The sequence below is a fragment of the Aquarana catesbeiana genome, linkage group LG07, assembly GCF_042186555.1.
Source record: "Aquarana catesbeiana isolate 2022-GZ linkage group LG07, ASM4218655v1, whole genome shotgun sequence".
In the NCBI taxonomy this organism is placed as follows: Eukaryota; Metazoa; Chordata; class Amphibia; order Anura; family Ranidae; genus Aquarana; species Aquarana catesbeiana.
The window spans coordinates 304,282,249-304,297,361 of NC_133330.1; the positions used below are offsets into that span (position 1 = coordinate 304,282,249).

General features: G+C 41.7%; 1 protein-coding gene across 1 annotated transcript in view; it reads right to left on the minus strand.

Moving 5' to 3' along the window:
- DNAI3 (dynein axonemal intermediate chain 3) overlaps positions 1 to 15,113 on the minus strand; it is a 136,124-nt gene that overhangs the window by 41,291 nt on the left and 79,720 nt on the right. Inside the window, exons 13-15 of the mRNA XM_073593617.1 lie at positions 13,342 to 13,464; positions 10,478 to 10,551; positions 7,470 to 7,617 (exon numbers count right to left, since the gene is read on the minus strand). Of these exons, the coding sequence (XP_073449718.1) occupies positions 7,470 to 7,617; positions 10,478 to 10,551; positions 13,342 to 13,464 (345 nt within the window). The remainder of the gene's footprint in view (positions 1 to 7,469; positions 7,618 to 10,477; positions 10,552 to 13,341; positions 13,465 to 15,113) is intronic.

The window sequence follows — 15,113 nt, forward strand, 5'->3', positions numbered from 1 at the left end:
ACTTGTTCTGTCCATGTATCCTTTGTGTGTAAAATGCAAGAGGGATCACAGAGATCCTATGCAGTGCCCTAAGTTGCACTATTACTGAAAGGGGGTAGTAGACCCGATTAACAGCGCGTTCCAGGCTACAGTACCTTTAGACCCCTGTTCTACAGAAAAAGTCCAACGGAAGCTTTTCATCGTATATACCGATCGTGTGTAGGCCTCATAGGACTTTTTCTTTTAGACAAATCTGACAGACCTAGAAATTGAACATGTTCTAAATCTTTCCGACGGACCCAATTCCTATCGGGAAAACTGAAGTACAAAGCAAGTACGAGACGGAAGCTATTGGCTACTGGCTACTGAACTTTCTTTTTCTAGTCCCGTCGTAAGTGTTGTACGTCACCGCGTTCTGGACGGTCAGACTTTGGGTTGACCGTGTGTAGGCAAGACCGCATGAATGGAATTCCGTCTGAGAAACCGTCGGAGTTTATTACGACGGCTAAACCGGTTGTGTGTACGCGGCATAAGGCAATTTCCAGATCCTCTTTCAGGCCCGTAAATGACTCATGATCCACTGGAAATCGTTGGACCCTCCCTCCCTGAAGGAGTGAACCTGTTCTGTATAGGCGACACCCTTCTACTGGAAACCGGCTACTTTATTAGGTACATCTCCCTAGTACTGGGTTGGACCCCCTTTTGCCTTCAGAACTGTCTTAATTCTTCATGGCAAAGATTCAACAAGGTGTTGGAAACATTCCTCATAGATTTGAAGAAAAAGGAAAATCGGTCGCACACCAAGGAAGGAAGAACTTCTGTAGAATAGTTACTTTATTGTGAAAGCGCCAAAGGACGTAAAAGTGCCAAAGTGCCAAAGGACGTAAACAGGACATTACAGGAACATTGGTTCCTGTAACATCCTGTTTAGGTCCTTTGGCACTTTGACAATAAAGTAACTATTCTACAGAAGTTCTTCTTTCAATGATGTGCGACCAGTTTTCCTTTTTCTTCAATTACTATTGACGGTGGTAAGCCGGGGCCAGCACCCACGAGGAATTCTTTATCCACAGTCTGAGCCGTGTTACACTCCTTCCTTCCAGATTTGTTGGCTGAACATCCATGATGCACATCTTCCAGGCAGGATGGATCCATGCTTACATGTTTACATCAAATTCTGACCCAACCATCTGAATTTCGCAGCTGAAATCGAGACTCATAAGACCAAGCAATGTTTTTCCAATCTTCTATTGTCCAATGTTGGTGAGCCTGTGTGAATGGTAGCCTCAGTTTCCTGTTCTTAGATGATAGGAGTGGCACCCGGTGTGGTCTTCTGATGCTATAGCCCATCTACTTCAAGGTTCAATGTGTTGTGCGTTCAGAGATGGTATTCTGCAACTCGGTTGTAACAAGTGGTTATTTGAGTCACTGTTGCCTTCCTATCATCTCCAACCAGTCTGCCCATTTTTCTCTGGCCTCTGACATCAACAAGGCATTTTCATCCACACAACTGCCACTCACTGGACATTTCCTCTTTTTCAGACTATTCTCTGTAATCCCGAGATGTGAAAATCCCAGAAGATCAACAGTTTTTGAAATACTCAGACCCGCCCGTCTGGCACCAACAACCATGCCACATTCAAAGTCACTTAAATCCCCTTTCTTCCTCATTCTGATGCTCGGTTTGAACTTCAGGAACTCGTCTTCACCACGTCTAGATGCCTAAATAGGTTGAGTTTCTGCCACGTGATTGGCTGATTATCAATTTGTGTTACCAAGCAATTGAACAGGCGTACCTAATAAAGTGACCAGTGAGTGTATATACCAGCAGAGGGGATGTCCCAGTAAATATGAGAAATTGTGGGCACCATGGCTTGACACACCTGGACTTAGTCCATTAGAGTTATTGCAAATCCGGTTTTTACAATACCCTGTGGGCTAGGAGCTGTTTGCAAAAAAATTGGTATTTATTGTGCCTCAGTGTCAAGTATGTTATGCCTGTAAAAAATGAAAACTACATATAATGTTTGTTGGAACTGTGGTCTGGCTGCATAGCCTTGTTTGATATGGACTGCCTTATCACGGTTTGTGCTTAATAAAACCTTTGATTAAAAAAAAAAAAAAAAAAAGAACGCATACAAGACTTTGACTTCTATTCATGTCTTTTTTAATCCCATAATCACCTGGTGCTAGAGATAAATGGGGTTCACAGGGACACAGTGATCAATTGAAAGGCCAACGCAGGCCTTGTACTATAGCACTGTTATGGTATGTGTTTCTGTCCATCTATTTCTGAGAATTATACAACTCTACCACACAGCACAGTCCTGTCTAGTAGACAAGTGCAGAACAGAATTTGTTTTTTTATTGGAATTCGAATCGATTCAAATTTTTCTAATTCCACTAAAATCAAATTTATTCTATTCGAATTTTGGAAGATGGTTATATTCTATTCTTTTATTTTCTATTTGAAATTTCAGAAAATGGTTATATTATTATATTCTATTCTTTTCAATTTTTTATTCTATTCTATTCTATTATGTTATTTTCTATTCTATTATTTTCTATTCTATTCTTTTATATTCTATTTGAATGAATTTTATTCGAAATTCGAATTTCTGGTTGGTTATATTCTATTTTATTCTATTTTATTGTTCTTTTATTTTCTATTCTATTTTGTTCTGTTTTACTCTATTTTTTTATTTTCTATTTTATCTTTCTTTTTCCTATTCAATTTCTTTCTGTTCTTTTATCTTGTATTATGTTCTGTTTTACTCTATTATATTTATTCTATTTTTTTATTTTCTATTCTATTCTATTTTTTCTATTCCTTTATTTTCTATTCTATTTTATTCTCTTTGGAAATTCGAATTTGATTTGAAAATTATTCAAACTTGATTAGAAAACTATTCAAATTCAAATTTCATCCGAAATTTTGATTCGTTGTTTCTGATTCGTTTTAAATTCGCTACTATTGTAATTCGGATGTAGCGAAAAAATTGTCCTAATTTAAATTCAGAGCGAAACAAACCGCACGTCTTCTATCTAGCAAGGCAGAAGACCTGGTTGTTCTCTGTTGCCATTAGGTTACACTTATAGGGCGTACACACGGTCGGACTTTGTTCGGACATTCCGACAACAAAATCCTAGGATTTTTTCCGACGGATGTTGGCTCAAACTTGTCTTGCATACACACGGTCACACAAAGTTGTCGGAAAATACGATCGTTCTGAACGCGGTGACATAAACACGTACGTCGGGACTATAAACGGGGCAGTGGCCAATAGTTTTCATCTCTTTATTTATTCTGAGCATGCGTGGCACTTTGTCCGTCGGATTTGTGTACACACAATCGGAATTTCTGACAACGGATTTTGTTGTCGGAAAATTTTATCTCCTGCTGTCCAACTTTGTGTGTCGGAAAATCCGATGGAAAATGTCCGATGGAGCCCACACACGGTCGGAATTTCCGACAACACGCTCCGATCGGACATTTTCCTTCGGAAAATCTGACCGTGTGTACGGGGCATTACAGGTCTTGATCCTCCCCCTGCTTGTGATTTGACAGGAAGGAGAAGCAGCAGGCTGATGAGCTCATCGGTTTGTCACTCTGCTCTCTCCTCCGATTAATATTAGCATGTTTTTTGTTAGCAAAGCCGTATTGCAGCCCAACTAACTAGCTTCTTGCACTGGATCTCCCTGTCCCAGTCTGAGCTTTGCTATAAAGGAAATTCCAAGAGGCTTATTTAAAATTCATTTAATTATGTATTTATGTCGCTTATTGCAAGCGTTAATGTTTGTTGCAGTAATGGCGTCCTTTACCATGAGTTACTACAACACATAAGTGTAAAATGGGCTTTTGGGGTCGGTTAGTGTGAACTAACTAGAAATACTCCACCGCTTCCCCAAATGTCTGTATTGCTTGTGCGGAAATTGAGGAATCGTGCCAGCATTGTCCCTTCTTAATGATCTCCACACCCTCTACATTAAATACTGCTTAATAACTTAAGGAGATATTTGACATTGTTTGATGGCAGAGATCCCAGACTGAAGAGAACAGTGATAAGTTACATTCTTTTTGGGTGTTAGATTTTAGAAGAACTGCAGTTGGTGAAATATGTGATCAGGACAATCAACTAAAACTGGACGGCTGACCATCTGATAATCTCTGTTCTGCTGATTCTGAGAAGAAGCGGCTCAGCCCTTCCAAACTAAAGACTAATGTTTGTATTTTTGCTGAATGTACGGAATGCTCTCCATATCTTGCTTGCTACGTCTATCGCACCCATTCAGTACACAGACTAATCTGTCAGAAAATGTAAGCAACAGCTTACTTGGTGTTGCACTTCAAAATTAATTATATAGCAGATTTAAAAAAACAGAGGAAGAAGAAAAGTGTATTTATTGAAACCATCATTTGTATGTGTAAAGAAAAACTTAAAAAAACTAAAAAAAAGTAGGGCTGCAGAAATGAACGATTAATTCCTCGATTAATCGTTAATTTTTTTTGATCGGTAGGGGCCGCTTTGTGCCAAGCTGTGGTTGCAGCGCTCCGCTCCCTCCTCGTCCACTATATGTCATACACAGTCTGCGGGCATCTCCTGCTGTGTGTCTCCGAGCTGAGTGTGAAAACATTGGCCGAGCTGTGAGAAAAGTTCCGCCCTCCTCCTAGATCAGCTCGTGTGATAGACGCAGTGTTCTGTCTATCACACGAGCTGATCTAGGAGGAGGGCGGGACTTTTCTCACAGCGCAGCTAAAGTTTTCAAACTCAGCTCCGAGACACACAGCGGGAGATGCCCGCAGACTGTGTAATCCAGGCACAGTCACTGACAACAGTGAGGCTGCGATTATGGGCATGGTGAGACTGCATTATGGGCACTGTGAGACAGCATTATGGGCATGGTGAGGCTGCCATTATAGGCACGGTGAGGCTGCGATTATGGGCACGGTGAGACAGCATTATGGGCACGGCGAGGCTGCGATTATGGGCACGGTGAGACAGCATTATGGGCACGGTGAGACAGCATTATGGGCACGGTGAGGCTGAGATTATGGGCATGGTGAGGCTGAGATTTTGGGCACTGTGAGGCTGCGATTATGGGCATGGTAAGGCTGCGATTATGGGCACGGTGAGGCTAAGATTATGGGCACGGTGAGGCTAAGATCATGGGCACGGTGAGACTGCGATTATGGGCACGGTAAGGCTGCAATTATGGGCACGGTAAGGCTGCAATTATGGGCACGGTAAGGCTGCGATTATGGGCACCGTAAGGCTGCGATTATGGGCACGGTGAGGCTGCGATTATGGGCATGGTGAGGATGAGTTTAAGACGTGTGATGTCCTAGCCATGCCCCGATATGTCCGGCTTCTGCCGTTGCCATAACAACGGTGCTAAATCAGCTAAAAGTAGTTGGATCTGTATGTGCGTTATAATTAATCGAAATTAGTCGATTAATCGATAAAAAAAATCGATTAATCGAACACGAAAATTTTAATCAGTAATAGCCCTAAAAAAAGTAATAAATCCAATCAATCAATCTGTTAACTTTATAGTTTTTTTTTAATGAAATTTGAATGCAGTCAGTTTTAGCTTTTTAGAAAGCTTCCGGGTAGAACTGCAGTCGCTTACCATATGATTCTCTTTTGTGCTTTCTTAGCACAGGAAATCCGAAATGTTTTAGGTGTAACAACATGGCGGTGTTTCTCATTCCCCATCCTATTGGTAAAGTCAGGTAATCAGTGGCAGCTCACTGGAATTTTGTTATAACATGGCGGCCTGTCGGCAAAGATCCTTTCATAGAACTATAGAGGAAGATCAGCTGGTCCCGAGTTTAACAATAGGACGGGGAATCAGAAATGTTTTAGGTGTGCCAACATAGCGGTGTTCTGACATTTTCCTCGACCTTCAACGATCTGCGCATGCGCAGTGTTGACGTCACGCCAGCTGATTGTGACTCGGCTGCACCAGAAGTGACGTAATTGGAGATTTTGACGGGTTGGCCCTTTTGACAGAACACCGCGAACATCGGTGTCCGCTGGACCTGCTGATTGGCTCCCACTGTGTCCAATCACAGCGGGAGCGAATTGCCTGTGGCGCACGCATGCGCCCCAGACCCTGGAATCAAACTGTACGTGATTTCGCGCTGAAGGGCCGTCCTGCTGCAGTAAATGTACTTGGGGCGGTTCGGAAGTGACTAGGCACTTTTGATTACTGAATTATTCTGCTGACATAATCTAGGAGTAGGGTCTAGAAACAGGAAGAGCTGCCCTGTGATAGCTTGCACCTCCACTAATATGGCAGCCCCCTCATAGCTACCCTGCTCTGTAGAATGGATGAAAAGTGGTCCTAGGCAAAAGAGCAGCTGCAGATTGCTGAGTGTCGGTGCTATTCATTCACAATTGACTCATCTTACAATGTTTGAAAGATAAAGTTGCCAGATCTTAGGTCCACTTTAGGTATTCTTTCTCTAATGTTCAGGCTGAACCGCTGCAGGTTTGTGACAGGTTTACATCAGCTTCCATGGGTAGCCAGAGGGCTTTGAAACCTCGCTGGGAACATACAAGGCTCAAATTTTGTCCAATCTTTTTGTCAGTACCACCTTGACCTAACCACCCGGATCAACAAAATTGATTTAAAAAAAATCGAAGGCAAGTGGAAAAGTATCAGCCAAACAGTGGCTACATCCAAATCAGATGAAGCCACTGCTTGGGTATTCAGGCAGCTGCCGGTGCTACGGCTGCCTGAATACAACAGTAGGCAGGAGAGTTTCCTCCATCTATGCTGTTTAGCGTGGATGGGGAATCTACTGATTTCTCTCATTCGGACCATGTTTTCCCTCCATTCCGGTTCTGGTGACAACTGGAAAATTTGGGATTTCTCATTGTTTTCTGTTCTGATGACAATAGAGAGGGTACTGCTCTGAGCTCAGTGTTTGAGAGTTTGTTCCTGTGAAGGTGAACAATAACAGCCAATTGTCTTTTAGCAAAGTCCTAGGAGTTTCCAGTCAATCTTCATGAGGTACATGAATGGCCTACACACCTATAGCAAGAGCAACTTTGGACGAATATGCTCAGTTTGTTTTTATCTACAGGCACCCCTTATCTGCATAGGCAGTTTTTTGGTAAAGGTGAACTAACCCTTTAAACAATTATCTTTCTCTATTCATTACAAAGTATTTGGCTGGATTTGGGTATAGGGTTGTCACCTCATCCCTTTAAACCAGAACACATATGAATTACACAGGTTCTGAGGCTAATTTAATGCAAATAATTCACCGAGTGAGTTTAATTTCAACCTTAATCAGCCACAGAACCTGTGTAATTAATACGTGTTTGGTTTGAAAGAGATGAGGTGGCAACCCTATTTGGGTTTTGGTACATTTAACCCTTTTCTGGAGAAGCTCTACAGATTCAGAGCTGTAGTCATACCAACTGAATTATAACTGAGACAACTGAAATATAAATGTGGATCCTACATGTTGGCAGTACCTTAACGAGTGGCTTCCAGATCAGATCAATGTGTTTGAAAGTGTCTGGTACACCAAGTGGAAGCTCCAGCTGCTTCATGTCTGTTTTTTTCTCGGCCATGGTCTGCGCCTGCGGCTTGTGTGATCGGATGTCCCAGAACATAACTGAACTGTGGGAGAAGGCAATTCTATAAGTAGCAGTACCTACATATACTTACACTGTGCCCTAAACAAAGTAAACCATTATAAAGGTAATTATCATTCCTAAATATGCAACATAGTTTATTTTTATGTGTGACAATCAAGCTCCACCCTACATGTTTCAATCAATAGGATGTCCTCATGGGCTAGGATGAAATGTGTAGGACCAAGCTTGAGCACTGATACCACATGCTGTTGGCTTGGACTAACCAACACTGATTTTATTAAAGGTTTGCCAGCTTTTAAATGTTTTTTTATGTTGCTGCAATAAAAGTTGTGAATGATTTTGCCCATTGGAGTTTCTCCTCTTTTATGTTCTGGGAAAACTCTTGAAAATGCTGTCATAGATTGGGAGGACCATTTTCTAGACATTTATAATACCAGGAGTTGTGGCATGTAGACTGAGGACACGCATACTGACCTCTGTCATTTTGGGGGTCCAACCTTTCGGTGAGTTACTACTTTTATTTCATAGTGTCAATCACTATTTGCTCCCTTTAGTTTATTATTTGTGATTTGCAAGTTTTGTATTTGTGATTTGTGTACCTCTGGGGCGATTTCCCTTCATTGCCCGAGACACAAAAGGAAATAAGTATCTTCTTAGAGGACCAGTTCACACCAGAACACGGTGCAGGAAACCTGCGTTCTGTGTGCATTTCCTGCACCGCATTCAAAACGCACTGCAGTTGCAATCTGCAGTGGGTCTCAATATTAACTTAATGACACCCCAAATGCAGGTCACAAAAGCAGTTGGAGTGAATTTTATAAAGAAGTGCATGCACTACTTTTGGGTCAGCCCGGCAAGATTTCAACCCATTCAGATAAATGGGCTGAAATTGCACTGCACCTGAATTGCACAGGAATGTCAGAAAGCAAGTTCAGCGAATACTAATTCTCATACAGCTAATGCTAATTCTTCTGCAGCTAATGATAATTCTTCTATAGCTACTGCTCATTCCCATACAGCTAATGCTCATGCAAGTGTACCAGCACACAGACGAGCTCAGTCTAATATCCAACGTACACATCAGCGTGCACGTCTTTGCGCATCGGCGCCAAACAAAAGGAGACACTGATGGATGCTATCTGCTGGATGTTCTTCAGTTTCCCCTGATCCATGTTCCTGTGTTCTTACCTTTGCTGACTGATCTCCCGTTGCTGACTTGGCTTGTTCGTAACCTCAGCTTTCCTTTGACTATTCTCTGCCTGATCTTCTGGTTCTGACTTCGGTTTGCTACTGGACCTTGATCTGCCTCCTTCCCTGGTACCACCCCCTGACCACCCTGCTGTCTTACCATGTATGACCCTGGCACACCTTGACTACATTCATGACTGTGGCAGTCACCTGCTATCAAGCTACTGGCACCCGTGCTTCTTTGAGTCTTGTACCTCTGTCACCACATTCAGGGGTGCTCGGACCAGAGCCACAAGGGAAGCCCTCTCGTCAACTTGGCCTCCAACCAAGGTACATGACAGCACAAGTCATTCCTGTGCGATACATGGTGTGAACCGGCTCAGACGTGCCACTGGAACTTGTGACTCCATTGGAAGATGTCCCTTCTATTTCTGTTCCAGTGACAACTGAGAAACATTAGATTTTCCCTCACTCTGTCCCAGTCACAATGGTCACCCGGACAAACAGGGAGGGTGATTCTCCCCAGCAGAAACACAGACAGCAAGGTTTACAGGGGTTCTAATCCTACCATACTTTATCATGTTACAACTGGATTTAGATCTACTTTAAGAAGTAACAGAAAGATATTTATGTAAAAATGCCTTTCACAAAAAGCATCATAAGAAATCAGTTCTGAAGGAAAAAGTGGGTTATTGTTTGCATAATAATTTAAACTTAAAGGGGTTGTAAAGGTATTTAAAAAAAAAAAAAAAAATAACAAACATGTTATACTTACCTTCACTGTGCAGCTCGTTCTGCACAGAGTGGCCCCGAATCTGCTCTTCTGGGGTCCCTCGGCGGCTGTTTCAGCTCCTCCCCGCAAGAACTAACCACCTTAATGCAAGCTCCCTCGCATGGTGGTTAGTTATTGCGGGCGCGCTCCCGTGATACAGCCGACGGCTATAGCCGCTCACTGTATCACTCGGCCCCACCCCCCGGCACGCCGCGTCATTGAATGTGATTGACAGCAGCGCGAGCCAATGGCTGCGCTGCTTTCAATCCATCCACTGTAGCCAATCAGCACCTAGGCTGAGCGGCGAAATGGATGTCGGGAGCGAGCGGCTGAGTTTCGAGGTGTCAGGTAAGTAAAACGGGGGGGGGGGGGGCTGGGGGTGGCGGTATTGTCAAAAGTTTTTTCACCTTAATGCATATAATGCATTAAGGTGAAAAAATTTTTACCTTTACAACCCCTTTAAAATATTGAGCCGGTGAAATGACAACAAAATGATTTTGCTTGTTTTTTTACAAGGGGTAAATAGCCAAGAGCCTAAAAATATTGTAGATAAAAGATACTATTGCAACATGGAAGGTGAGCTTGTTTCTCAAATTGTTCATGCCTGGGAAGAGAAGTGGCTACATAATGGTCCTATTTTTATGAATTCTCCTACCTGTCTGTTAGGAGGCAAGGGGAGTTTAAAAAGGGGAATTTTTTTAAAGAAATGTTTCCATTTTTTCTGAAACACAGAGAATATGTTATATGGTCAGTTACAAATAATGCTCTTCTTTCATTTTAAGAACCCACTACAACTGAGGCTTCTGAAATTTTAGAAGTGAAGATAATGACGATGATAATGTGCATTCCTTTCAACACAATCTCCACTGTCCAAACTTTATCCCTATAAGCCATCTGTGTATTTCTTTATTATTTCCCTTACCAGTCTGGAGAAGAGGTGACAATCTGTACACAGCATCCACTTTTATTTTCATATGGATAACCTGTCCGGGTGAGCTATAAAAAAAAGAGAACACAATTAGCTATAATAATATCACTTTACATGAGAAAGGCATACCTTCACCCCAATGATTGAAAATCCCAGCTTCTAAACTTCCTGCTCTTTTATGCTATATACAGTGCATATAAAAACACACACACATATATACAGTATCTCACAAAAGTGATTATACCCCTCACATTTTTGTAAATATTTTATTATATCTTTTCATGTGACAACACTGAAGAAATGACACTTTGCTACAATGTAAAGTAGTGAGTGTACAGCTTGTATAACTGTGTAAATTTGCTGTCCCCTCAAAATAACTCAACACACAGCCATTAATGTCTAAACCACTGGCAACAAAAGTGAGTGAAGATGTCCAAATTGGGCTCAAAGTGTCAATATTTTGTGTGGCCACCATTATTTTCCAGCACTGCCTTAACCCTCTTGGGCATGGAGTTCACCAGAGCTTCACAGGTTGTCACTGGAGTCCTCTTCCACACCTCCATGAGGACATCACGGAGCTGGTGGATGTTAGAGACCTTGCGCTCCTCCACGTTCCATTTGAAGATGCCCCACAGATGCTCAATAGGGTTTAGGTCTGGAGACATGCTTGGTCAGTCCATCACCTTTACCCTCAGCTTCTTTAGCAAGGCAGTGGTCATCTTGGAGGTGTGTTTGGGGTCGTTATATTGGAATACTGCCCTGCAGCCCAGTCTCCAAAGTGAGGGGATCATGCTCGGCTTCAGTATGTCACAGTACATGTTGGCATTCATTAAAGTACTGTATAACTAAAGGCAAAACTTTTTCTAAGTTGTGGATAGAGTGGAGATGGATTAGAACGCTTTTCAGTTTCTATTGCTGTCTGTGCCCCCGTTAGGAAGATTCAACTTCTCTATTTGTTCTGTTAACCATTATCGTTGAAAGTGAAAGTAAAAGAAAATCCCACATTTTTGGGTTGTCCCCAGAAAATTAATAGAGGAGAAATCTTCCAATGAGGACACTAGTACTGGTGACCTGGGGGTCCTATTTTTTAAAGGGTAAAAGGTACAAAATCATCAGAATAAACTGACCAAAATATATTATGGAAAAAATACAGACTTATTACTGTTCACATAAAAATATTCTTAAAAACACCAAATACAAAAGATGTGTGCCATCACATATTTTTCTTTGTTGCTTATTACAAATATAACATTACATAGCATAGTCTGCAAATATCTCATAAACCTCCTATTTGACGTAATCCATTACATCACATTATTAAAATTTAATGAGATAATATGGATTCTGCCAAGTATGAGGTTTATGAGATATTTGGAGGTAATTGCTATTTAATGTTATATTCATAAAAGCAACACAGAAAAAGCATATTTGTAAAGTGTACTTTTTTAACATAATGTATTTTGGCCAATTTATTCTGATGAATTTGCACCTTTAAAATCCCATACTTTTGTATAATATTTCTGTGATCGTTTTTTAAGGCAGGAATTATATTTTTGTGCTGTGAGATACTTATTAAATTGATGCTTGGAGCAATACAGTAAAGCAATACTGGGTATTTTTTTATTGCCTGCTACATATAAAAAGCAATTATTCCCCCCACTGGCACCTACCTTGTCTAAATTGTAAGCACCAGTTGGCTTCATACAAGCTACACTTAGATCCGCCAGCAATACTAGCGGCGTGCCAATGTCTTTAGCACATCCCAGACTTCTTCTGGTCTGTGCTCCAAAGTATTTTACCAATTTGGCTATGCAGCTAATGGGACAACATTTCTTCTGCTACTCTCCTTAGAGGCACATCAGAGCAGGAGACTCTTCTTTATACCATGGTTTTCCAACTAGTTGGGGACAGAGAAGGAAAAGGGACCACGCGTCACCATACTTGGACTAGGGAACGTTATTGGTTTGATAGTGATTAATAGCAGGAGGTTATACTTCTCTATCGCATGCTTCTTTACCACTTTAATCCAGAACTACATCAGCAAAATCAAAACTCGACTAGAGGTGTCCATGCTCCCCATATAGTACATGGGTCTAGTGATTGGCAGTTCAGACACCAAGCTCTGCACTGTAGAAAGCAGAGGGGGTATGTCATGAATTCCCCATATCTGAAAGTTCCAGGATTTAGATGAACTGAGAGATGGATTGAGACAGCGTAAGAGCAAAGGGAAGGATAGGGAAGGCACGTATAGTGTCTGATCAAGCACATCTGTTGCTTAGCCAAGACTAGACAAAGTACAGAATCACTTTAAAATGGATCTTCACCCATTTTTTCAAGTTATCCTCATCACAATGCCCACCTTTAGTGCATGAATAAATGGATATTATAACCTTTTTTTTTATTATTTGAAAGGACATTTTTCTTTTTTTGCAGTACTTCCGGTCCCAGCCACCTAGCCTATTACGTCATTAGACTATCAAGTGGACTCCTGGGATATCGGCGTCATCGATCCCAGGAGTCTTTGGGCATCCTGTTATCAACAATACCCACGACGCAGTGTCATTACTGATTCTGGGTAGCCAGCTGCACCAAAATCCCGTAAATGCAAAGGAGCGAGCTTCAGATGCCCATAACTGCAATGGCCACTGACAGAACACTCGGAAGAGATATATAATGACAGATTTTACAGGTACATACTAGGTGGACAGGTATAAGAATATCCAAATTAGATGCTGTAAGTCACAAGAATCACAAGGATGCTTTTATTACAATTATGGATAGGAGACTGTAGCTCCCCTTTAACAAGCAATCTGAAATCCTGGAACCAATATGGAGCTGTTACCTATCCAACCCTTTACCTCAAAGAAATCTGGGAGCCAGTGTATGTCAGTTATCACAGCCTTGTGCCCGTGTTCTATAGAGGATACCGCACAGTATCTCACAAAATGTGGCTCATTGGATTGTTTGGGTTCCAGTGTTGTCTGTAGAGAGAATGAGGATATGTTAGCAAATTTGGGATTATATACCCTGTTGGAACATAAACATAAGAAGATTACATTAATTTTGTTAACTGTCGTAGATAGCTAAAATAGGATTTGTCTTTTTTTTTTTACAAACAGTGCCTTGCAAAAGTATTCACCCCCCCCCTTGGCATTTTTTGTGTTTTGTTGCCTCACAACCTGGAATTAACATGGATTGTTTGAGGATTTGCATCATTTAATTCACAGAACATGCCCACAACTTTGAAGACTTTTTTTTTTCATTGTGATGCCAACAACAAATAGGACAAAATAACAGAAAAAGTCAATGTGCATAACTATTCACCCCCCTAAAGTCAATACTTTGTAGAGCCACCTTTTGCGGCTATCACAGCTCCAAGTTGCTTTGGATAAGTCTCTATGAGCTTGCCACATCTTACCACTGGGATTTTTGCCTATTCTATGCATTAAGGTGAAAAACCTCTCATGCTGCAGACCCCCCGTTTTACTTACCTGAGCCCTGTCTTTCTCGCCCCGGGGATGAGCACACCAGCTATGGCTGGTGTCTTGTGTCCTGATTGGATAGATTGATAGCAGTGCAGCCATTGGCTCCCGCTGCTGTCAATCAAGTCCAATGATGGGGACGGGGCCGAGTCCTGCTTTCTGTGTCAATAGACGCAAAAGCAGGACAAGGGAGCGTGCCCGCATGGGTGTCCCGAAGGAGAGCACTTCTCCAATGGGGCACTCGAGAAGAGGAGGAGCCACCAGCGCTGCTCAGGGACCCCAGAAGAGAAGGATCGGGCCACTGTGAAAAACCAATTGCACAGAGGAGGTAAGTATGACATGTGTGTTATTTTTTAATAAACAAGGATTTAGTAACCCTTTAACCTGGCACTATCTCTATGCAATAGGTCATAATTGACAATCATTTTTGTATGATATTGATATATTATGTTTCACTCTGTGTGTCATGACCAATAATAATGTAAATGCTATGCCAGTACCTGATTAAACTTCATGTTAAAACATATTAAAATAAATAACTTATAAACAGAAAAATTTTTCCCATTAAAGTATAAGCTATTTACGGATACTAGTGAAAACTTTTTTAAATTATACCCTGTCCATAAACACTAGAGAGAAAAAAAAACCCCAGGGCTTCCTTCTCGCTATTCATTTACTTCTTTATTTAGAAATAGGTGTATAAATTACGTACAGCAACTGTTTCAGGCCGTGTTCACGTATGTGCGGGCGCGGGTTTGTGCCTGAGGTCCGGTGCGTGTCTGGTAACCAGTTCAGGTGCGAGTCAGGTCCAAATTTTTGCCTGAATTCACAACTGAACCGGACCCAAACACACACAGGACCCTTTTGCAATCTTCTGCATGGCCGCCCCGGACCTGTGTGAACCGGCTCCATTGACAGCCGGTCACATTCGCCGTCATACAAACTGGACGGGGGGGAAACTGCATCCAATTCACACATATGTGAACCCAGCCTTATGCTCTTTTGCTCAAATTTCTACAAAGTGTTTATATTTTACACATGCATTCCCTGCTTGACTGTTTGCCAATCTCCATTGTATATCAATATGCATAATCAAAATCATTAAAACCTAATAGGATCCTCCTAAGATATAAAAAACACTCAGTAAA